At 41.5% G+C, this 25,716-nt stretch overlaps 1 protein-coding gene across 5 annotated transcripts; it reads left to right on the plus strand.

Annotated features, from left to right (window-relative positions):
- Window positions 1-132: 132 nt before the first annotated feature.
- Window positions 133-24,473, plus strand: ACOT9 (acyl-CoA thioesterase 9). 5 transcript variants are annotated; one of them, XM_065071047.1, is made up of 16 exons: window positions 133-361; window positions 1,806-1,897; window positions 3,467-3,493; window positions 6,443-6,488; window positions 10,067-10,237; window positions 10,331-10,368; window positions 12,960-13,043; window positions 13,592-13,695; window positions 14,818-14,891; window positions 16,900-16,967; window positions 17,932-18,043; window positions 19,197-19,287; window positions 19,771-19,856; window positions 20,645-20,732; window positions 20,918-21,068; window positions 21,314-24,473. In XM_065071047.1, the coding sequence occupies exons 1-16, from the start codon at window positions 348-350 to the stop codon at window positions 21,370-21,372; spliced, it is 1,305 nt and encodes a 434-aa protein (XP_064927119.1). In that variant the 5' UTR covers window positions 133-347; the 3' UTR covers window positions 21,373-24,473. The 5 variants fall into 5 exon arrangements, with proteins under 5 accessions (XP_064927119.1, XP_064927129.1, XP_064927137.1 ...); XM_065071065.1 differs by having other exon boundaries at window positions 249-361; window positions 3,467-3,503; XM_065071072.1 differs by lacking the exon at window positions 3,467-3,493 and adding an exon at window positions 4,481-4,576 and having other exon boundaries at window positions 266-361.
- The last annotated feature ends 1,243 nt before the right edge of the window (window positions 24,474-25,716 follow it).

The following is a 25,716-nucleotide window of genomic DNA, read 5'->3' on the forward strand; positions in this document are numbered from 1 at the left end:
CTGACAGCGACCGGGACGAGCGGGCGCCAGGGCCCGGCGGCCCGTCCCTGCTTGGAGGGCGCGGTCGCTGGCAGGAAGCCGGGACCGAGGGCACCGCCTAGCGCGCCCGGAGGCGGGAAGTGCCGGGAGTGCCGGCTCCAAGCGGTCCTTGCGTGAGGGCATAGAGCGCGGGGTGGAAGGGGCCGCGCGGGGAGCACTTTCTATGCCAAGCGAGCCGAGAATCTATGGTGCTGGAGGACCGCGTGCCTGTGGCGGGCGTGGCCCCGCAGGCGCTAGGCGAGCGGCGCCCCCACTGACGGCTCCGGCACTGGCCCCATCGTGGTCCCGGTCCCGGCGCGGCGAGCAGCATGCTGGGCACCCGGTAAGGCTGCCCCCGTGCCGCTCAGCCCCTGGCCGAGGGTGGGGGGCGGCCGGCGGAGAGGCCGCTCCCTGAAGGGCCGAGGCAGCGGTTCCGCCGGCGGGGCGGTGGGGCAGGGCCCTACTCGCCGCCCGGCCCGGGGTTGCCGTGCTCCGGCCCCCGCCCCGCGGCTGCCCCCGCCTCCTCTGTGCGGGGTCTCGGCGCGGTGGGTGGGGGAGCGCCCCCGCACCCGGGCAGCGCGGCTTCGGCGGGTGGTGGCGCCTGGTCCTGTCAGCGTCCGCCCGGCGGCCCGGGGAGCGCCGGCCGCGGGGCTCAGCGGGTCTGGGTGCCCCCGGGTGCGGGACCTGCGCGGGGCGGGCGGGGCGGCTGCTGACTCTGCCTTGGGACACGAGTGGAGTCCAGAGGCTGCAGCAGGTACAGGGGGTTGTCGCCGTCTCCATTCACGTTGTGGCCGTGTCCATTCGCGACATCTCTGGTGCATACGAGGCTCTGTTGGTTCCTCGGGGGTTTTTGTGTGTCCCCTTTGACACTCTTCGCTGATCCTGGTATACCTGGAGGCAAAGGAAACGTGTGTGCATGTGTGGGTATGTACGCGAGGCAAATATATATATATATAGGAAGATACACATGGCCCTACTTTTCCAGTGGTGGCTGGGGTCTTGCCTCTTTTTTGAGGTGAAACCTCTGCTGAAGAAAATTAAGGGACAGGGAACAGGGAACCCATGTTCCTTGGCATGATAACACTGTGAACTGTCACGAGGGATTTTACTCCTCCTGACCCTCTGTGTGTATTTTTGTGTTCTCACAGTTTTGCTTGCCTGGAGGAGTCATACTGGCTACTACTTGGTTGAACGCTTAGGGAATTGCTGTGTGGATTGCATTCTCTGAGGGGTTTTGTGGTTGTCCCATCTTGCTGAACAGCTAAGCAGATTATGTCCTGCACTTTAGACTTGTTCTGAGTTGTAGCAGTACTAAGCCGTGGAGGAGAAGACCAGGTTTAAGCTGAATGGAACTGTGTTGGAGGCCTTGTGATATCCTTCCTGGTGTATTTCACCTTCCACTGCTATGCATACCAGCCAAGCACATGAGAAGTGCATGGTTAGGGTCATGGATGATTTCCTAAATGTACATGAACCCTGTCTCTGTTAGGGTGTCTACAAGGTAGAAGCTGGTGTTCTGTCTAAGCTGATTGTCCCAGAGCATCTGAGTAGTTAGTGAAGAAAACAGCTACCACCAGCAAGTCATTCTTCCTGTTTTCAGATAAGGACAGGTATCAGCTGGAATTTCACCTGACTTTGAACTTTTACTGATTGTGCCTTGTTCTAAAAGTCTAGCTAAAAATAAGGAAAGAAGTTTCTGAAGTAATCAGTGCCATTCCACAAATAAATCCCAAGTTATTTTCGTGGCACTAGTTTTAATGGCATAAATTCTTCTGCTCGGTCTGTAGGTTGTGCACCATGAGGAAGCTTCCTTCTCTTCTGGCTAGGACACTGACTTCTGGCTCCAGTGGCTCCTCTGTGCTTCCTGACATGTCTGAAGGTAAAGTAATTTGCTGTACTTTAGAAGACTTAGAAATGTTTCTAAGGAGTTTATTCTTTCAGGTGGTGGCCCTTAATGTGTTAATATGATTTGGATAATGGACATGCTTTTGACTGTTACCTCACAGTGTGAGTATTTAGGAACTAGCAGAAAAACACTGTGTGTGTTTGGAGACTAATGGCAACAAATATGTATAATACTTGAAGATATAGGAGCTGTCTGGTTCTTTAGTCTTGGAAGAGCGTGTGATTCTTTTCTGGAGGGACAACTGCTTCTCAAGTTGGCTCTAGTTAGAAAGTCAACAAAGCATAGAAAAGTACTATAATGAGTGCAGAGAATGGCCAAGGAATGGACGAACTGAGTGGAAAGAATGTCTTACAGAGCTTTTAATGTGTCAATACTGTTAATTTAGAGAAATATTTTAATCAGATCAGCTGCATTGCCTCATGAAAATGCTCATGTCAATAGAGCTTTGTGTTGAAAGGTTGTTTTAGCGCTCTAGTGGTAATACACCATAATGTTCCTGTTTCAGAAGCTTTTAGAAAAGTTTTCTTGCGTTCTAATCCCATTTACTGAGAAAAGGGAAGAAGGAAAAGGGCTGGAGCCAGGTACAAATAATTCCTTCATGGAGTTCTGCTTGTTTCTGAGATCTTATTTTCCGCTTTGGTCTTTAAATAGAAAACCTGGGTAATCCAGTGAAAGAGAAGATGAGGGTGATTGATTGTTATAGAACTTTTCTTTTTGTTATTGTTAATAAGTAGCAATTTGAGAGGTTAAAGAGGAAAAGCAAAGGTACAGAATATTGCATACTTGAAAATATTACCCCACTCTTTTATTTGGATATTTCATAATGATACCACCTAGAAGGCCAGCAAAAGTAATGAAGCAGTGAGGCCATCTTGGCTGTGTCTCTGATTTGTTTCCAAGGAATGCTAATATTTTTTGGACTGTAGTAATTGTAGATAATCAAGATTCTGTTCCAAAATTGTAGCATTAAAGTGATGTTATACAAACTTATGCTGACATGTAAACTATTTTCCTTTAATTTGGTATCCATGCTTTCACAAAACACCAAATACTCATTCTTACTAGCTTTTCACATGCCTCCTCCCAACTTTGGGTCCCAGTTGTGAATACCCTCACTTCTTCCATGGCTCTCCCAAAGGCACACTACGCAGGAATTTGGAAGTCTCCTCCAAGATAACTCTCATCCTGCTTCCTGAAAAATGCTCCAGATATTCTTCCCAAAGTTAATAGTGTTTGTCAGCATTACCTGATAGCACCAAGTTTGAAAAACTTGGAATTACACTGCAAGCAGATATTACACAGAGCCAGGAGACAAAGGAACTGGAGAGCTGGCTTTGAAAGAGAAGGCAAACCCAGTTGAAAACACAAAGATATTGGCTGTTAATCAGGCAAGGACAGATTGCCTACAGTTGCTTACTAAAATTAAGGAACGTGTACATAAATAGAACTCAAGCAGGTAACATAATCAGGTGATCCCTTAATAGAAGTAATTTGCATTGTTTCTTTAAATTGTTAATCTAACCTGTGTTTTCCACTCCACAGGACACTTACCCATTCATGTGAATAATGGTGTGTTGTGGTAATCCGTGTATATTTTAATATTTGCTGTAACACTAAACTTCGTCAGCTACTATTTTTCCTTACTTCAGCATTCATGAAAAACGCTATTATTCTTCTCTGTGAACTTGCTTAAAGCCTCTTTGTCTTCAGTGAACAGCTCTGATCTTACTTGTGGCAATACTGTTGTACCAGGTCTCTGTCAGCATGGTGTATTTCTGGAGGTGTGCTGGATAACACATTCCTAAGAGGCTTGTGGGATACAAAATCTCGTATGCAGCAGCTCCTGCAGCACTTAGCTTTGTTTTAGACACTTGAATCTGCATCGTTCGCTGCACTACAGACCCAGCTCTACACCAAAACTGGTGGTAAAATACATCCTAGCAGTCTACCTGCACCTGGATGCAGCCTGGGGAGGCAGCAGCACGAGGGGACAGAGGTCTCACTGGTGGAGATGAATGTGGTGACTGTGTCCGGCTGCCCTGCATCCTTTGTCGCAGCACAGTGCAGATAAACCCAGGCCCTGCTGCTCTGGCATTGGTGGTCCACTGACCACAGTTTAGGAGATACTATGAAATACACAAAATGGTAATGATTGATAAACCCCATTTGCTGTAATTGTTTTGCCCTTCTAAGACATTTGCCAAATAAGAGGAACAATTTGTGCATTTTTATGCTTAATTACGTCCTTAAATTTCTGTTGTAAAATAACTAATATTTTGAAGAGCAATATAGTTTCCCCAAGGGGAAAAAAAAAGATAAAAACTACGTACTTATGAGCCTGTAAAATGGACTAGATTTAGCTTGGCAACATTTTAGAAATGCACTTACACTTTGTCCATTTTATTATAAAAATAAAAATTATGTAATCTCAGCCTAGCTAATGTTTACTTGTATCCGTGAAATTGAAATCAGAAGTATTAAATGGGACTTACAGTGTATAAACACATTTGCGGGTTTGGACCCAAGACTTTTTTTCAGAGCTTTTTACTTCTGCAGAGTTGAAAAGGAAGATGACCTTCGTTTAAGCAAAGAGAAAGTGCGGTTCATTCCCCCTCCATCCCAGCACAGTCTGCACACTGTTGGAAAATTGAGGTTTTGTATTCTAGAAGCTGTTACAGTGTTTCTGCTAACACTGTGTTGACCAAATGCATGCTATGGCATCCTTCACAGGTGGAGTATGAGTAACAGGAAAGTAGTGCCTATTCTGTAAACAAGTCCACTGCTTCTTAAGAAAAATCAGACTCTCCCCCCGCCCCTTGCAAAAAAAAATCAACTCTAGGATTTTCAGTCAGTTTCTTCCATTGAATTTTTTTTGTCCTTAGAATTAGTAGTGGAACTCTTCTTGTTTCAAAACATGTTTTTATCCTAATTTCCTAAAGAAATGAGGCCTAAGTAATCTGTTTGTGCCTTTGTCTGCCTATCTTCTTGTCTCCCTGTTCTTCCAGAATCTTTTGTTACTTGATGACAGCCCAGTAGATGAACACAATTCTCGAAGAGAACCGTGTTTCAGTAAGCTTTGTGAAAATTGGCTTCCAAATCACGGACCCTGGTGTTGCTGGCAGTTGTGGAGTGACAGGGATCCATGTGCTGGCTGTCAGTCAGTGCCTGTGTAGCTCCAGGCGTTAGCCACAGCTCATGCTGGTGCTTGTCTAGCGGGCAGGCAAAACAGGAGCAGGCTGGGGGTGCAGGGACAGGAGCTGAGGGTCTTGCAGGGGAAGGAATGAGAAGGGGGAAGTTTGGGGGTATTGCAGGGCTGGGGGTGTGGAGGACTTGGGCAGGGAAGCAGCAGGAGCTGAAGTGACTGTGTGGGGAGGAGGGGGCCGGAACTGAGTGGATCTGTCTAAGGGAGAGGGGTATGTGAGGTAAATACCTAGGAAATCAGGCTCTGCTCACTCCAGGGTTCACAGGACGGCTTACTGATCACTGTGAGTACTCTGACCGGGCATTTAGCTTGAGAAGTGCCAAGCTTGATGATGTCTAATCACCTAAAAATATAAAGGGTCAGCTCATGAGTCACCAGCAGCCCTCCTTCTGTTTCACCATTAAATTTTGGATTTTTTTTTGGTAGCCCTTCCTTGATGTGTCCTTAACTGTTTTGTCCTAATATTTGAACTCCCTTGTATAACAATCTTTGTAACTAAGCAAGGAATCCCTACTATGTAATTCTCACCTTCTATTCTGAGCTTGGGAATTGTTGCTGCTAGTTTTCAGGTGTTTCCGAACAGCATACCTTCACCTGCATAACAATGATATAGTAGTTTGATAGATTTGATGGGATCTCAGCATGCTTAGTCTCATCCAAGGAAAGAGCAGTAAAACTGCTTATGAAGATTATTCTTGAAATTTGGGAAAAAAATTGTGCAGAACTATTATTAACTCTGATAATGCAAACCATGCCGGAAACAATTTTATGGACCTCTCTTCAGTGTCTTAACACTGTGTTCTTTAGGCTATGAAACCCTGCTGGCAACAGCCAGTCTGCTGACATTGCCTGCCTTCATGGGTGGGATTATTTAAGTACTACTCTTCTTGTTCCCTGTCTCCCAGCTGCACTGTTCTTTTTAATGTTGTTTTATGACTTTCTGATTTGTGTTATCTCCAGTTTGTTTGTGTTTAGGCCGAAATATTTTCACGTTAAAATTCCTCAGTGTGATCTTGATCCGCTGTCTCTTTTAGCTGCTGATTAGCACTGCAGGTGTTTGACTGCATTAACAAACACTCTTTGTTGGCTATACACAATAAGCTACGGAATCGTGTTACTCAACCCATTATTGTGATATGCCTACTAACAGCATCAATGAATTTGGCCAGACTTTTGTTTCTGGGCTGCTATTTGCATGTATTTGCTTAATTTTCCTGTTCTGGGATGAGGATTGTGCCTTTTAGCGCCAGGCAACCTCATGTTCATCACTGGCAGAACTAAGCTTGATTTGCTTTGATTTTTTGTTTCTTTTTCAGTGCGGAGCAGATTGAGGGATATAGTAGGAGCATCTACCAACTGGAGGTACAGTGTACATTAAATGTATTTTACTTTATTTGCAAAACCCAGGTAGAGCTCAGAGTTGTGGTAGCGGAATTAACAATGTTTAGCACCAAAGGAACAAAAAAAGGTGATCTTGAGGCTTACAAGATTCTCCCATTAGCTTTGAATCCAATGGAATTTTAAAAGCTGTAAAGTCTGGCTGGAAATACTATGTTGCTGCTACCTCTTGAGCTGTCTGTTGGTGGATTATCCATGTGGTGAAATTTATCCTGCACTGGATTGAGGCAGCTGAGCTGGTTCAGTGTGAAGCAGGCTGTGTTATGAATAGCCTGGCAGCACCCATGTCGCTTTGGAAAACTGTCAGCTTGGGGCTGAGGTCTCCTTAGTCAGGAGCATCTTTGACATTTATTTTCTCTGCTGCAACGTAATTTTAAATTAATTTACATATAATTTAAATAATTGATGTTTTGGCTTTATTCAGGTTATGTTCCTCCCCCTCTATTACACTGAATAAGCCAAAGTTGACTGTAATTCTCTGTCGTTGATATTTCTGAAAAAAGTATAGCAGTCTGGGGGAATGACATATTGCAGTTTGGTTCATCCCATATTTGTTGTATTGCTTGTTAATTTTCTTATGGCTGTGTTTGCTAAGCTTTTCTTTCTCACTTTGTGCATTGATGGGGAAATGAAGGGAGGTGTGCCTGGGTTGAGTGTCTGATGTGTCCAGGCCTTCTGACAAGGTTTATCTAAGCAGGATTACAGGCATGCTAAAGGAAATGCCTGAATCAGGGAAGCTGATTTTTGCTGAGTAAGACTAGTGTGTAAGCGTGAAGGGGCTTGAAATTTCCAGCAGTTCAGATGGAAAGGGCTCCAGAAGAAGATTTTTAAAAAAACCTTTGCTACAGCCCAGGATGGCTGGGGAGGAACCACCGTGCCATATGGAAATGCCATCAGAGGATGGAGATTTGAGAGGACTCTGGTCAAATATCATCTTCCATCCATTTATTTTCCCCCACTGCTCCCACCCTGGCAGGAGAACAGACTGAAGCCGGGATCAGCACAGCAGCGTTTTTCTTAGATAGGTATGTCTGTTGTGCCATAGAAAATACAGCAGAAATGGTTTGCAGGGTGCTGGATGCTTCAGGTACCATGAAGGAGTAAAGCTGGGGAGCCCATAGCTGGGAGTGCTTGAGAATGATGTGTTTAATATGGGGAGGTTTGGAAGACAAGGCCATTGAGCTCCCAGTTTTAAAATGGAGTGACATACAGTTGACACATGCAGAGACTGAACAGCTGGTGTTTTAACTGAGTTAGGCCAGGGAATGACTGAAGAGGACAAACCTCAGGGAACAGCTTGATGGGGGTCCCAAGATGGGAACTAGGGAAGGACTGATGTGCGTATGCCTGGGTTGCTGGGAGAGAGGGAGTGCTGTGTGTTGGAGGAACGCCTTAGGCCATTAATTTTGTTAAAAGGAAACTTTGGTTCATGATTTCTCTTGCAAGGGACAGTGGCACCTTGTGTTAGCAAGAAAGATCTTGCTTATATATTTATTATAATTTTGTACTTAAATTGTAATTAAGACTGTTAATCTGTTCATTGCTAGTTATAGCCTAAATAGAGTTGTGGCCATTTCAGAAACAGATAATGTAATTTCTCACAATGTTTAGGGCAGATATTCTTTGATACTTAGATGAAATATTGCTACAGTATGGCTGGTACTGCAGTGTGTAACAGTGTTTATCTGTTAAAACCGTTACTGCCTGGAGCCAAATACTTCCATACATTGACAAGTATATTCTGAAGCTGAAGTCAAGAAGAGTTCTGCTGCTGACCTGAGAGGAGCCAGGATGGGAGTAGGGAAAAGAAAATATAGTTATATTTTTATTGTTTGGTTTCTTTGTGTTTGTAGACAAATTTCTGATTTACTCTCTGATTAATTGCTCTTAAGCCTTTCACTGAAAGGCCTTGGAAACAAATATTTTTAAAAGCCTAAAGGTGCATCATCTTGGACATTGCATCTTTCCTTAGTCATGTAGTATGTTGCATTTCTATGCAGTGGCATAACTTCAAACAGTAACCTGGAGGAGGTTGTTGTCTGAACTATGCGGTAGTCATGTTGCCCAGATGAGGTAAACCATATTTCATATTTAAAAGAGACAAACAAACAAACAAAGCTTACTGAAATTTTCTGCTGGAGATTTACTCTCTTTGATCATGGATTATTAATCTTTCCCCCAAAGTTATTAAACAGAAAAGGGGGAATATAAATATGTTGAAACGTGACTGCTTTGTACCTCTCTTCTTCCAGAAGTAAAACTTCATGGCAAAGAAGTCTTCATCTTAAATGGCTAATACCCAGGATTCATCCAAAGTCAAAACTTAAGACAAATTTTCTTTTTGGTGAAAAGGTTCTTTCTGTTGTTTTCTTAAAGTGTTTTTTTTTTTTTTTTTTTTTTTTTAATTGTTAAACACAGTGGCACTCAGATCTTGGCAATGCAGCATGCATGACTGAATGAATGGCACATATCCACAAGTTTAAAATTCAGTTTGGTTACATGGCATTTTATGCCTTCTCTTGCTCTGTGAAATGGATTAATCGTTTTGGTTATTCCTTGGCATTGTATCAGAACTCTTGCATGCGCAACCCTTAGGTTTTTTAGTGCTTTGTTGTTGATTCTAGGAATGTGGTGGAATACTTGCTTTGTTCAGTCAGGTTGCACTTTTGGCGGGAGGAAACTTTGGAGGAACAGGCGAAAGAGAATGCTGGGCAAAGTTGTTCTGTCTTGTAGACACCCGCGCGAGGAACTGACTTGGTAGGTCACAAAGAAGTGACAGTGAACTCTCATTTAGGAGAGTTGCAACCCCTCTGACTTCGTGGTGCTGGAAAAGCAGCTCTGGAGGGGCAGTGCTCCCTTTTTGGTTTTGTGTCTTTCCGTAACTTTCCTGTAGAGTCATAAGATGACTGGGTAGGAATTGAAAGAGAAATGGATAATTTTTCCCTTTCTTTTAACTTGCTGATTGAGTGTATGCTATATGAACTGATGCTGTAAAGGGAGAACTTGCCTGTGGAGGATAGCAGGTCTTAGCAGATTAATACTTTATTGTTGGCACTAACCAATGCTATATATCTGCTTCTTTAGGTCTTTATGTCAACTACTTTACATCTGCCCTCTCAAGAGGGGAGATTTTAAATTAACAGTCAGTACTTTAAAATTGGCACTGTAGGAAGAGTTATAATGCAATAGTTGTGGAAGAAATGAATATGCATAAAACCTCATACGTTAAATTATGTCTGATTTATTCTTTTTAAGGGGAGCCATTTTGGTAGCATTCAGAATTAGATAAATTTTCATCATCTGTTTAGAGCAAAGTACATGCTTGCTACTTCTACACAAAACTATTTAAAAGTTTTCTGCGGTAGTCTTGCTTAGCACATCTCGTTATGCGCATTTCACTTTCTTTTCAAGGCACGTTTACTGTGCCTTGCTATTTCTACTTCTTCTTTGTTTTCATGTTGATAATACTCAATGTGACATCTTTTAGCTAGGGTTGCAGTTCCGTGGCCATACGCCAGACAGAGTGGTGTTTTTCTTACCAGGGATCATGTGCAAGCAATGCAAGAAAGAAAAGCTCTTCACACTTTGTTGGCAAAACGGCAGGAAGATCTCCCTCCTAGGAGAATGAAGGACAGCTACTTGGAAGTTATTCTGCCTCTAGGAAGTCAACCTGAAATAAGAGAAAAGTACCTGAATGTACACAACAGTGTAAGGTAACAAAGCAACCATGTTACACATACAGGAAAGTGTTAAATTTCATTTAGTATGGATGTAGGTATTTAATTGTCAAAAAATGTATCTTACAGGTTTGGAAGGATACTTGAAGATCTTGACAGTTTAGGAGGTATGTATTGGTGCCCCTGAAAAGAGTGCACAAGTAATGCTGACAAAGTGGGTTTTGAGTACTGTTGGGTGCTGTTTGGTGTGACACATAGTATGACCTCAGGGAGGGGGTCACATCAATGCACTATATCAAAGAGAAGGAAAAAAAGAAAGGATACTGATCCTGAAAGAGAAGGAAGGATGATAAAGAACAGACAGAAACAAAGTCACTCAGCTCAGCTTCTTCTCTCTGTCTATTTTGTGAAGGACCAGAATTATTTACTGACAAAGGAGCCTAGATTGTGAATCTGCATTGAGTGTTAAATCAGAAAAAAATTGCAGACCACACCATTTCAAATTAAAACATATGATTTTTCTCTTAAAAAACAAACAAACAGACAAAACCCAAACCAAAGTGCCACAAAACCCAACACATAGTGAGGTGCAAATATTTTAATCTTCCATTTAGGGGGAAGAGTGTATAATCTGGAAAGAACAGAAAGTGACCGTTGAAAACAAACGAAAAATACTTGAGATAGATTCTTGGGACCTGTCTGCAAATTGATGTTAAGGGTACAAACAACTCAGTTGTTTAATGAGTTAGCTTTCTTATTTTTCTTTCCTCCTTTTTATTAATTCATGGTCTTTAAAAGTTCACGATTTTTGGTTTTGCAGCTGAGTAAGTGCCAGGTTGTTAATATAACTTGGAGATAGTTTTCTCTTAAAATGTCACAAGGTGACTTCCTTCTTCATCAGGGTTCTCTTGTTCATTGAGAACATTTTGATGGAGGTTTTTGACAAAGAAGTAGTGCTTATTAAGGGAAAGTTCTGAATGGAACAGGTTTGTGTGGGTTTTTTGGCAGGAAAGAAAGACCTTTTGTGGGTCCAGGTGGGCAAAGCTGAGGAGGGCAGAGAAACAACTGAACGCATGTCGCGTATTTATCAAGGATAGAAAAAGTAGCTAGATGATTGGTATTTATTTCTGGGATTTGGAAGATGGTGGCTTCAGTACCTGTCCTGAATTAGAATAAGAGACTTGAAACTATTGACTGCCCTCCATTGGTAGATGAGATGAACCTGTTTTTCATTCTGTGCCTTGTTTATTTTTCCTGGTAGTCTGTGAAGCTTAGGTTTTTCCTTTTGCAGCACAGAATGTCTTTGCCTTGTTTGTAGTCATAGTGGGCTTCAGCCAGTTCCACTGGGGATGTATCTTTTTGGGTTAATCAATATTTTATCCCAATTACACAAGATTCAGGATGCTGGCCAGCAGTTTTGATAGGAAAATGTACTGTTTCATCTACCCTTGTGCCCCCTGCCCCCAGTATATTCTGTGATCTCAGCAGATGTACTGCATAAAGGTCTGATTGACTTCTACTTTTTTTGTCTTTGGCAATAGGTTTCTGATAAATCCTGTTCAGAGTCTTACTAATCACATTAGTGGCATGAGTTGATAGGTATAACAGTTTTTAGAATTGTGGCTTCAGTAATTTTTGGGTAAAACAGATCTTACATTACCTGGAAGGGCAGATATCTTCTTTCTCTCTTATCTCATGAAGTACAAACAGATACTTCTGATTATGGAATTCTGTGTTGAGTGAAAATCATGTGAGTACTAGAAAAAAAAATTTTACAGCCTTATATTACTTTAAGGAGTCTGTTTACTTGGACATGCTCTTATAAGCAGCGCTAATGAATTTAAATGGTGGTTCGGCTAGTAGTAATTACAGTGTGATAAATATCTCTTATGATGCTTTTCATGCCTGTAAGGCACAGTTTATCTAATCTGCACCTCTTAAAAGGAATCAGTATTTGAAAATAAGTCCTCAGACAGCATGTATCATTGGACAACCTGCATGAAATTGAAATAGAAGGTAGGAAGGATGTGAGACAGTAGGCTGCAGGGGTAGAGGGAAAAGATTATGTGGGACTGGAAGTGGAGCGATGGGTTGATTTAAAGTGCTCAGCTAAATTTCTCTTTGTAGTAAATAAATATGCACATAACTGAGACAGCTGCTGAATCACTGGTTTCTTTATAGCAACCCTGTGCAGAGAAAAGTCCCATCAGAGTTCCAGACCCGAGCGGAGGGAGGTAGAAATGCAGCCGACTCAATATGAGTGATAAAGCATACTTCGACTTTATTGCCCGAGATGGCGTGCATTTATACCAAATACCATAATTATGCATACTTGTCTCTATCTAATAGGCTAAGCACATTTACTTACTCCACCTACTTGGGTTTAGCTAGCTATGCGCATCCCACATTCTTCTGACTCTTATCTCTTCAAAAATATCCTGACCCTGCCTTAGTTAGTACTTTTCCGTTCCCCCCTTTCCCACGGCCTAATAGACAAGCTAACTAAGGCCTACTTATGTCAACTAAAATGGGCTCTGCTCGTACAGTTGCTTGGTGGACTCATGTCTGTGCTCCTTGAGCCAATCCCCAACAACCCTGTGAGTCATATACGTGAAAACGTGGAATTCATGTGCACTCCTACAGTACGATACTTTAGTTTGTGCTTTGCAGATACTTCTCATGCTTCACAAAGATGGTGTTGATCTGCTCCACTGCTGTTTTTGTTAACGAGCTGATTCAGTTTTTGGTCTTTCCACAGTTCTTATTTGCTACACGCACACCAAGCAGGAAATGCAGCCAAGGTCTCCCTTGTCCATAGTTACAGCTCTAGTGGATAAAATCAGTAAGTGGCAATTTGGTCAGTAGAGAAGGTTTAATCTGTTTGTCTTTTCCAGCAGCTGCTGCCTTCCCGTGGTTGTTGCTGAGGAGACCTTCTTCTGTTTTCACTTCATCCTGTTTTGGCTTTGAACTTTGAGATGCTTTTCGTCATTTCAGATTTCCCTTCCCTTCAAAATACAGCTTTCATGCTTCCTGCACTTCTGTGTTTAGTTTTATTTTGGCATGTGAGTTTCTTAATGTCATTATTGAACAGTGTTTGTCCTGGTGGAGCTGGACCTTGCTTGCGTCACGTGTTCTACTGAACACCTCTGTGGGTCTGGCACCTGTGTGCCACCCGTGTGCCTGTGTGTCCTCCTCCTGCTCTGGCTTTACAAGTCTGATAAGGCAAAAGCTGCAGGCTAGTGCTATGCTCCCTGGCAACAGCTGTCTTTCCTGGCTTGTCTTTGCATGTGTTACCACTTGCAGAACACAAAAAGGTCTTGGAGAATCAAGTATTTCTACTGTTAGATGTGAGTGATCTGTCTCCAGTAACCACTAATGTCTGTCTTGTAGATTTGTGCAAGAAGATTATATATCCAGACTGTGACATCAAATTCACAGGCAATGTTTCCTGGGTTGGGAAGACCTCAATGGAAGTGAAGATGCACATGCTGCAGGTTGGTTCCTGTGACTTCTCTCCATCTTACGACAGGCATGAGGTGCTTCAGGGGGAAGTCTGGATGATGACATCAGCAATCTAAATTATTTTCTAAAATAACTGCTTTTGAAGGGCTCAAGACAGCCTTAGATTTCAAGAGCAAGACGACTTGCAATAATCTAGATGCAGCAAGATACTCTTGTGCTACTATTTCTTTCAAGGCATGCATTTTTCCTAACCAACATTATTTAATTAAATTGCAACACAGTACTCCAACAGAAAAAAATAGGTGGCTGTGCTCTGCATGTTCTTTCCTCCCTGCTTTTGAAAACCTTCATTTTCATTATACCTTTGCATTTTGTAGATTTATAAATTTTAATGTTGGTATTCAGATTCAGTATTAAATTGTATCTCTTGTGTTCATCTTATCTACTGTGTAGCATAATTTTTGTAATAAGTTATTAAATACTAAATAATAGAAAATAAATAAAATTAATGGTGTAACTAGGCTATACTGTGCAGGAAGCAAAAGGAATAATAATAATAATTCAATTAAAAAGTTCTTAACATTTTTGTTGAATACTCACTGACAATTGATTAGTTAACGGAAAAGTTAATTCAGTTGTTTAATTATGTAGAGTAACAGAGATATGCTATGAACACTTCAGTGGTATTAGTGGCTATAATTCAGACAAACAGGTATTTTTTTAAATCCAGTTGGTCTCCTAAAGTAAAGTATCTGCTCTAGAAGATAATGTCACACCTTTATTGTCTGAATTCTAAGCAGTGCTGGCATTAGTGGCAATTTGGTATTGACAACAAATTGTTGCTTTTCTCAGAATAAAGTGTAAGTGTGTCCTTTTACAAAGCCTGTGTTGATTTCCTCCGCTTCCCAGCTGAAAGTAGCAGTTAACAAGCATTCCCTGCTTAATGTTTCCATTGCAGAATTCATGAAACCAGAGTTGTAATTTGTGTTATTTCCTTCTCTTTGACCTGTTGTGAGAGATCTTGGAAGGGATGACAGAACATGAAAGTAAACCACATGGACAGTGTGATGAAATAGTTGATGTCAACTGAATAGCTTGCTAAGCACATTTACAATTTGAGAGTTAAAAATACAATTGTTTCCTGTCTCTTTTAGCTGCATGATGGTGATTACAGCCCCGTGTTAGATGCAACCTTTGTCATGGTGGCCCGGGATCCAGAGAATAAACGGTAATTTGTAGGACAGGAAAATAGTTTTCAGACTCCTGCTGTGGTGAAAACAGCAAACATGGCAGCTTGCTATGTATGTGCAGAAGCCATATAGTGCAGATGATAAATAAATCACATAGTTGATGTTTTCTGCTGGCAAGTGTTACTTTCCTGGGGCCAGCTTCAGAGCATTGCTATCAGCACTCAGATGATACTGGGAACTGGTGTTAGTCTTGGGACTTTCCTTTAACCAGTTTTCCCTGTGTTTGAATGTCTGTCCTAGTGAACACAGAAGTTAATGAACCTGCTAGAAACTCACCTGCCTTGTAGTAGTTGTTAGAATTAATTGCGTTCTTGCTATAAAAATGGAAAAGATTGAGTTTCAATGGTTAGTCTTTGAGTGAATAATGCCATTAATTCCCTGATAGACATGATAGGTGTCATCAGAGTAATTTGACCTAAAACTTGCTTATGTAAGTAACACGGAACTGGTAAGTGTCCCCACAGAAATTTAAAAAATCCACAAACTTTCTTATTTTTCTAGTTTGACTCTCTCTGTAATTCTTTAGTCATTAAAATAGCAGGCTGCTCAATTTCAGTTTTGGTTTATGACTCGAGCACCAGAAAAAACAGTTGTCTTTCTCATCCCTTTCTTATATAGCCTGCAAAAGTAATAAACAATTTTCTGTTTCTAACTAGTTCAAATAATTGCCTGTATTTAATTAAGAGGCATATGTTTAATGAAGGGCTTTTGCTTGACATAATTATTTAGTCCTGATAATATTATAAGTAATTATTAGGTTGGTTTCATTTGACTTGTGAGATATTTTCCAAATCCCTTAACATGTATATACACATGTATATATGTATATACACAAACTTATATTTATGGTTCACATTTCAAGGACCTATTTTGCAAAAGAATTGCATCAAATCTGGTGTAATTGTATGCTAGCCGATTGACTAAGCACAAGTCTACATGGAGTTGTGCAGTTAGATAAAAACTTTAGTGGCTGCCCTTCAAGGCAGCAGTCCACAAGCCAGCTGTGTTTTGGAAGCCTTCTGTCTTTATCAGCATGGTATTTATACGAGAAAAAAACTTTTCGGAGAGGTACAGGCTGTGTTAGGTTGAGTATAGTGCTACAGAAATGTGGTTGTGTGGCTTGAGGACCACAGCAAACCTGCATCTCAGCAGCTCAGGTCTTGGGCACACGAGCTGATGTAGATGTCTCCTGAGCTGAGGAGAAGGAGCTGGTGTGTCTCTAAAATCCAGTGCTTTAGCAAACCAGGAAAGGGCAGTTTGATCCAAGGGGAAAGGTCCTCTCTGCACACCTCTTGTCACCAGCTCAAGCAAAGGCTTGGGGGGGAGGTGAAACTGTTCAGCAAAATGAATAATTGGAAATAATGGGGAAGAATGGCTCTTAAAAATAAGCATTTGCCTAGTCTTGTGAAAAGAAATAATTAAATGTTATATAATTAGGTTAGAGTAAACTTCCTTAAGCAGTACACGTACAAATTTGTACGTGAGGCGGCCTCATATCATCTTTGATAAGTGGTACATGTGGTAAACAGCTTTTGGCTGTTGATAAGGCTGTCATGGGAATGTGTAGATTATAACAACGCTTACCAGCTGCAGCACTGTGCTCTTTCTGTTTCACAAGGAACACCACCATTCAAGTTTTGTGTATCTCTTTTAGACTATCCTAGGTCATCACACCTTAGTTTGCTCAGTTTCTAGGCAGTTTTCTGCTTGAATAATCTTCATTATAATGTATGGGTACAGTTTTAGCTCTTTAAGAAGCAGAAGAGCATCGCTTACTCTTTCTCAATTAAATAGTGGTTGGATCACTTAACTGCTTCTTCAGAGTTAAAGCTAGAATGATATTCTCTTGGCAGCTGCCACATAACCTGAAGTGCATGTGTTTTCATCTTGTAATGTGTATGTAAGCAAACATAGAAAACTGTTATAATGTATTCACAGGACAAATTCCTGCAATGTTCATAACTTCAAAATAATTCTTGTCCATAGGCCAGCATTTGTTAATCCACTTGTTCCTGAGACCCCTGAGGAGGAAGAAATCATCAAGCAAGGGGAATGTATGTCACGCTTCCTGGTAGCATACACATCTGCCTCAGGCTCAGCTTAGTAGCTGGAAGGAAGTAGACTTTGGAAGTTCTGCTGCTTAGAAATGCTCCTGGTTTGTTTAAAATCAGGTTTTTGTTCTGTCTCATGGGTATCAGTAGTGTAAGATAGTTTAAAAGCCTGCTCTTATGTTCTTGGGAACACTTTGGCTGAACTGACAGACAAGGGCGCTCTTGGTGTGCCCTGCATCCCTCCAAGACTCCTCTGTTTCCAGGATGCTGGTTCCACCTTAGACCTGGGTGCAGCATGGGCTTTCCTTGTGCTCTGGCTGATTGATTGTCCCCATGGTGGGTCTGCTGGGTGCGTCGCAGCTCCTCGCCTGTCTGGGTGCCCACGTTCTTTTTGGAAAGAAACTCGGAAGAAGAAGAAGGGGGGAGAGCAGTGGAAAGAGTGTGTAGCTCCAGCTTTTGTTTCAAGCTGGAATTTCAAAGCAGAGAATCAGAGAAACATTAAAGACTGAATAAACTGAACAAAAGACCTTTTAAGCTAAAATTTCAATCATTGTGGTCTATGGTAATGAGTTCTATCATGAAGTTGCATTCTTGTACCATGGGCAAAACCTGAAGAAGATTGTTTGTTCTGTAGGATTTCTTATTTGATAGGTTTTTCTGTACTTTGAGGAGGGTACTTAAGTTTTCTGTAGGAGTCATGGCTGAGCATCATGGTACATGGATAAAAGGTCTTCATCACATTGGAAACAGTGAACTTCTGCCTCATTTTTTCTTTGATACAGTCAATTTTAAAAGCCAAATTTCTGTTTCAATTTATGGGCCTGTGAATTTACAGCTTTTAAGTTACAGGGGAGAAAAGAACTGGTTCCAGGTTAAAATGTTCAGAGCCAAACCAGATGTGTGTGTGTTTTGTGTGTGTGTGTGTGTTTTTTTTTCCTTGAACTCTGATACCTTTTTTCATGTTTAGTGAACAAGCTGAAGAGGATTGATTTCAGCACTGCTTCCTTACTGAAAATGGCTCCCACTGCAGAAGAAAGAAACATTATTCATGACATATTCCTTAATACACTGGACACAAGGCAAGAAGGGGAGGGGTGGAGGAGAACTGAAGTCCTATGTAAGAGAAAAGTGATGTGCCTTCTGAGTGGGTGCTCGTAAGAGGGAAGTCTGAAATAAATGCATGCATTTTGCTTTCCCATTTCACTGTTTAAATTCCATATAATTTTATTTGAAACACAGGTACGAACTTTAATGTGCCATCTGCATCTCCTAAAAGAATTTTCTGTCATTAAGGAGTGTTAGCTGTGCCCAGGTGGTGAAAGTGACAGCGTGAGCACGAACTGTTCTGGGCAAGCTGTTAGGAATAATGTTGAGGAACAGGTTAATGATGTTTAACCAAACAGGGGAACGGTATGCTTTTGCAGCCATGTGACTTGCACAACCTAAGAGTTTTCTGCCATTATATCTAGAGAAAAAAAAAACTGTGAGGGCAGGAATTGGCCATGTTTTGACGAGGTAACTTTGCAATGTGTTTTAAATGTCATACCTGACAACATTATTTGAGGAAGACTGTTGTTGGTGTGCTTCTCTTAAACTTGAGATTTGTGTGAAGTTGTCCAGTGTCAATGGTGATAGAACACTGCCTAATCACATTAGTGCAATGTTGTATTTGTGGATAATTTATAATTTCTTTAGCTTACTAACATTATACAATTGTTGTTTTCAAAGCTGTTCAGCAAAGTGAGACGTACTTTCCCTTAAAATTGGCAGATATATTTTGTACATGTTTTGTCTGGATTTGAAAACCTCAAACCGTCTGCATGTTTGATGTTGAATTACTCTGTTAGCTCATTGTGTGCTTTTCATTCATATTATGACTTAAAAAATAGAGTAAGGCTTTTCTGACAAAGTGTGTGCTTTGTAGTTGTGATTCATTTTTTCTTTGGTGTACCTTTCTCGAGCTTGTTCATTTACATAAGCTTGAACATTAGCAGAAGTTTTGGAAAGACCAGGAGCATGCGCTTATTGCAGTAACAAATCAAAGTATCATGTTAGATAAGGCTTCAAGGTCAGTTGGAACAGTTTTTAGTGACAGCATTTCTGTTTGGTCTGGGGTTTTTGTGTATGTGTGGGGTTTTGTTTTTTTAGTGTGCGTCTGCCTTTACTATTTGTGCGTTTTTGACTTTCTGAATTCTGCTAATTTGGGCTATAAATTTTATTGTCTCTTCCAAGGACAGTAAGTTTCCGCAGTCGTAAATTACCACCCAATTCAGTGTGGATGGAAGATGCAAAGCTAAAAGGCCTACAGATTTGCCATCCTCAGGTATTTTGAAAAATATCAATTAATTACAGAAATCGTTACTTATTAATTGCCTTGTAAGACTAGTCAATCCATTATTTTGTTTTGGTTCTGCAGTTCTTGCAATGTATTTAGATCTTAGTTTCTTTTGCCATTTTTCTATTATCCGTATGGATTGCCACTGCAAACCAGGAGATTTTTAATTACCTCGTTTTCTTACCAGACTGTTTGTTTTGTGTAAAGAAATTCCTTTGCAAACTGTTTAAGTTGGGCTTCTGGTTGCTGTCTCAATTTGAGTTTTTATCTTATATTGTCAGATGAGTCAGTTGAGCTCCTATTAAGTAGAGTTGCCTCAGCCATTTGGACTTTTTTATATAGTTCAGTCATGCTTTTTATACATTCAAATGCTGTGAGTTCTGCTATATACTGCGAGCAGAAGTGCAGACTTCAACACAATGCTTTGAAAATAAGTATAATGTAGCACTTTGGTTTTGTTTCCACATATAGGAACGGAACATCTTCAATAGGATCTTTGGGGGTTTTCTCATGAGAAAGGCGTTTGAACTGGGATGGGCAAATGCTTGCAGCTATGGGTGAGTCATACACCTGCAATATTTATATAATCCTGAGCATTGTGCGCTTATATGTAGGTCAGGAAGGCAAGCTGACCAACCTAATGACAATCTGAGTAGAAAAGACCTGGGCGTCTAGTAGAATCTTGCACTCTTGGAGCGCAGCACTGTTTTCCTTAGAGCATCTGTTCTACTTACGAAGAGATTTGTGTCTTGCTCCTTGGAGCTTGGTTTTTAAGCATTATATGTCAAGTTAGAAAATACATCCTTTTTCTGAGACCGACTTTTGAAGATACGTTTTCTTTCTAACTGTATAAAATAGACATTCTATCAAATAAATATGGCATGTTCTCATTCTGTACATGAGAGGAGTAGTTTCTGAACTTCTTCTACTAACTACTTGTGCTTAGAAAGTGTGACTGGGGTCATCACCCAGCCGAGGTCAGTGTGTAAATGTAATGGAGGCTGCATTGCTTGACAGAAAGTGAAGTGTCTCATGTCAGTGCTTGGAAAACTGAGGCCTAAGCAAGGGTGGCATGAAGGTTGCCTAGCATGTGTAAGTCATAAGATACAAGAATGATGCAATAATGTTTCCTTCGAGAGTGTGTATTTTTATGCGTGAGAGGTTTCCTCTAGATATTTTTGTCTTGGGCCATGACATAATTCTTCAGTGCTTCGTGTGGCCCATGTTTAGGAGGGAGAGCTGTTTTCTAGTAACCCTCAATTAAAATGCTGACGATGAAATGTTTCAAATTTCTCCAAACACCCTCATTATTCTTGAGAAGAAATTTCTCTTTTTTCTTGCTCAGGGGTTCCAGACCATTTATCGTATCTGTTGACGATATCATGTTTCAGAGGCCAGTTGAAGTTGGATCCTTATTACTGCTTTCTGGACAGGTAGGAGCTGATTTCTTTTTGAAAAGAATAATTTGTATTTGCTGTAGTCATTGTTAATCCCTGATAATGAACACTGCATTAAGAGAGCGTGTGATTTTCCTGTTAAACAGTGCAATGAAGTCTGTCAGAGCTTTTCAGTGCCAATGGCAAAATTATAAGCTATAACTCTTGTCTTAACTGCGTAGGTCTGTTACACAGAAAAAAACTACATCCAGGTTCGAGTACACAGTGAGGTTTATGATGCAGATACCAGAGAGCACCAGACAACCAATATCTTCCATTTTACATTTATATCGGAAAACGAGGTCCCACGGGTTGTCCCCAAAACGTATGGAGGCAAGTATCCAGTTAAAACATTGTCATCATAGCTCTGTAGAAAAGATGACTTTCTGTTGGAAGATTGGTCGTTTTAATAGGTGAACTATTGGCATTTGATTAATTTAGCAGGATTTCATGGCAAAGCACACCATATGCTTTGATGACAATGTGGATTGCTGCTTAATTTTAACCATCCTCTGTAGTTGTCCAGTATTGATACTGAGTTACTAATGTGGTTCTCTCTTTTCTCCGCCTTATTTCAGAGTCCATGTTGTATTTAGATGGGAAGCGACACTTTGCTGCAACCATGAAAGAAATCTGACGCACAGTGAATGCTGCATCAGCGTGCTGTCTTGGAAAGAGCTGTCACCAGAGATGGCTCACAGACAGGTGCTTGGAGTACTGAAAACCCACTCCAAAACAAACCCCAAACCAATCTAAACTCCAGAACAAAAAATACCTTTTTAGTGCTGTTTATGTATTTGCATATATTTGGATTTTTTATACTCTGCTAATAGGATTTGTTTAAATCTACTTTTACATGATGAAGCTAGGAAAAAAGGCTGAAAAATTACGATCTTAAGCTTTACATAGCTTCTCTTTGTCTGCTTTGAGAGCTCTCATTATGACCTTTGCTGTCTTGTCACCATCTGCCTACTTTCCCTTTGCAGCTCTCCTTTGTATTTCCCTGGTAAGGGCTAGAAATTCTATCAGAAAAATGTGTGCAATAAGTAGATAGAGACAGATGAACCCATTTGACCTACGTTTTTGTGTAGATTAAGTTTAGGGTCGTCTTTTTTTTTTTTAACAAGGACACATGCATCTGGGCAGCATAAGCTTAGAGGTCACCACTGTGTGCACAATGTCAAGCAGGTGTTTCCCATTAGCTGGGATTTTACAAGGTTGCTGCAGCTTCTGTTTTGGATGGCTTCACGTTTCCTTGGGAGGAAACTGATTTTTGCAATGAAATGAAGTGGCCAGATGGTCTCTTGTGGGATTCTGTTTGTGTACAGCCAGTCCTTCCCTGCCTCTTCTAGTTTGTTTGGTTTTTCTAATGGGGGGGATATAACTGTGAGTTCCTCAACGAGTTATTTCTCGTGGCCTGTAGAGATCTGATTGGTGACATTGGGTGGGACTGAGAAAAGGCATTGCAGAGCAGAATGTTTTGGTTTGTTTAGGGACTGGGAGTAGGAAAAGTAAAACGCTGCTTAAATGGTAATGGTTACATTTGATGCTGGAGTTAGGGGTGCAGAGAATCTCTGTTGAGCAGCTCCCAAGTCAGCTGCTGAATGGTGGGAGCGTTTTTGTCCCGCTGAGGGGTGGCACAGCTAGAGGGCAGCCTCCTCAACTGGGTTCTTTGTCTGGTTCCTTGGTAGACTGTAATGAAATAGGAGTATTTAAGGAGCTTTAAAGGTTGTCAAAGTTTACCTGTGAAGGACAGAGTTATTCCCCACCACAGAGGGGACACCTCAGTGGACATAACCACGGCATGGAAGGAACAGGAAGAAAGTACTTGATACTGAAGTGCTTCTGATGCGGTGGAGAAAGTTCCAATGTCTCCAATATCTGGCAGACAAAGCCCAACATCCTGAAATTCAGAAGGTGGGTGGATGGGACGTATCACCTTTTAGCAGTGAGGATGATTAGTCACAAGCGCAAAATTGGACTTCTGATAGCTTTGAATCAAGGCTGATATCCCGTCTGAGCAGGACACTCACAGAGGAGTAGTTGGGCTCAATGGTAGGTTAAATGGATGAAATATGATGTCTTGTAATACACAAGAATAGACTGTGGCTTCCCTGCTAGGTTTAAAATCAAAGGACGAAGCAGCAAGTATGAATCAGCACAGAATTCACACACTATGTCAATCAGCACAGATGCATGAAACAGGTTGATAAAATAAAGCAACATGTTGAAATTTTATTTCAGAGTAAGGAAGTTTGAGAAATTCACAATTAGGACCAGCTTCCTTTGGCGCTGGGATAGCGTGAGGTTCATGGCTCCTGAGAGCTGATTGCTGTTCACGTGAGGAGGAAGAGCATTGTGTTAGAATAACCAGCGTGTTATACATCAGCCTTTCCTTTCTAGATTGGGCTGCCTGGATGTCCCAGTTACATCGCTTCCCAGTGGAGGCACAGCGGTGTTGCCTGATCTGGATCAGATTAATGTGCTGCAGTCATAGTAAGCTCTTGGTTCCTTACACAGACTTTCTCTTTTCAGCCTCACTGCAGTGCCTATTCAGCTGTATGATGTTATAATGTTTTTCTTTAATGAGACTGTGCATATATATTGTATTTTCTGGCTTTTTACTTTTAAAAACTCTTTGAAAGCTGAGTATACTTGACTGACCACACCAATTACGAACAGAAATTCTATCCCAGCCTCTTCCCCCCTTGCTGCATGGGTCACTGTTGGCTGTTAAAAAATAAATAGGAAGGCAGAAAGTGGAGGGATCTGTTTCACAACTATGTGCTACTCCTGACTGCAGGTTTTTACCATTGACCCAGTGGGCCTACCTGGGTCACTTTTGTATAGCACTTGTAAGTTAAGGGGATACCAAGTTCCTCCTCTACTGCCTTTTCAGCTGTATTTAAAAATTAATTTGTCATAATTTCTAAATTCAGCCTTTGGGAAGGGATTGGACAGGACAAAAAGAGGTAATAGAGTAGGGAGCAAGGCATGGCATCAGAATCTCTGGACACAGTGAAGAAAACGAATCCTGGAAATGAAGATGCTTGGAAGAATTAGTGTGGTTTTGAAGTTCATGATATCTTAATCAAGTACCGCAAACACAGTAGTTGATAGAATAGAGAATATGTGTGTATATATATACATATGTAAAAGATATAAAATATATATAGTAATAAACAGACAAAGAGTATGTCCTTATACATTTTTTGATCTGAGAAGGTAACTCCAAGTTGTGACCCTCTTTGATAACAGGCTAAATGTATCTTTGTTCAAGGGCATTATCTATGCACGTCGCTGTATACCGTTGTGTGTGAGATAAAATTGTTCTCAGATCTCAAATTGGGAATTGAAATATTTTAACATAGTAATTAATGTCAAGTTTATGTTGCAACTTAATGGCCAGCCCATCACTGCTGTAAATGACTAAGCATTACCACACAGGCTTTAAGGTATCAGTAGAAAAATGTTTTTATTTATAGTATATCTATCTGTGTAACTGGCTGTAGCTCCGCAGTAGAAAGTAAATGTTTCTGTGCCCATTGTGTCTTGGAGTACAGTGAGGAGGACAAATGCTGTGGTGGCTGGACTGCTTCCCCTAACCCTCTCACTTAATGGTGATGATAGAAAAGGAGATTTCTGTGGGACTGGCTGAGCTCAGTGCTCCAAAAAGCACTTTGTTTTGAATGTGCTTATTTTTATGTTTAAAAAAAATAAATATTGCTCAGACTGTAACAGCCTCCACTAGCGTTTCTTCAAATATGCGTGATTCCTTTGCAGCCATGTCATGGGGTTCACTATTCTGGGAAGAAGCTTGTTGGAACTGGCACAGCATGGGCCACTGAGTGAGGGTATAGTTTAGAAACGTGCTCTAAACTTTCTGCATGTTTAATTGGCTTTACTGCACATTCCATGCAGCCTTCATTGGGTGACAGATTTGTTTGGTTGCGAGTCCTCCTCTGAATGCATTTTTAACTAGGTGTGGGAGAGATTATTTCTTCATGGGCTAGGCACTAGCTAACAGGAAAATAAAAAGATAAATAGTCACCTTCCATGAAAGAGAAACTAGTGACTCCTGTTGTGGAAGGTGTAGTTGGATGATGATACCCGCACAGAAAATACACCGGAACGCTTGCCCTTGACAGCAGGGGATCCTTGTCCTTGCACGGGTTCTACCAGCCTGGAGGCTCTTGTGGGCATCAGCTGCTTCTTACTCTTCTATTTTCTGTTCCATAGCAAAAATGCTGGTGTTTGAGGGGGAGAGGTGAGAGTTGGGGCGGGAGGAGTGCACAAGTGCCATTTCTAAAGCAGGCACGTGTACCAGGTTTGCTTTGTGCCTTGGGCTGCTTATGGACATCCATGTAATAGCTGGGCCTGCATTCATCACACTGCAACTGCTCGGAGTTACTTGACATTCTCTGTGTTCACGCTTTTGATGTTTCACAGTTGAGAAGGGTGAACAACATCCTAAGCAAAACGCAAGCAGCTGGTTTACAGCCTAGTAATGTGAGAAAGCGCCTCTACATGATGCTGTCTGGTTTCTGAGATGACACGGGCTGGAGCAGCACGTTGCCAGTCTTTGGTGCTGGTCCCGCTCTGCTTCTGCCCTCTGGATGAGATCACAGAATCATTTTGGCTAGAAAACACCTTTAATATCATGCAGTCCAACTATTAACGTAACACTGCCAAGTCTACCACTAAACCATGTCCCCCAAGAGCTTCATCTATGCTTCTTTTAAACACCTCCAGGGATGGTGACTCCACCACTTCCCTGGGCAGCCTGTTCCAATGCCTGACAACCCCTTCCATGAAGAATTTTTTCCTAATATCCAATCTGAACCTCCCCTGGCACAACTTGAGGCCCTTTCCTCTTGTCCTGTCACTTGCTACTTGGGAGAAGAGACCAACCCCCTCCATGCTACAACTCCCTTTCAGGTAGTTGTAGAGAGCGATCAGGTCTCCCCTCAGCCTCCTTTTC

The sequence above is a fragment of the Columba livia genome, chromosome 1 (assembly GCF_036013475.1).
Source record: "Columba livia isolate bColLiv1 breed racing homer chromosome 1, bColLiv1.pat.W.v2, whole genome shotgun sequence".
Lineage (NCBI taxonomy): Eukaryota > Metazoa > Chordata > Aves > Columbiformes > Columbidae > Columba > Columba livia.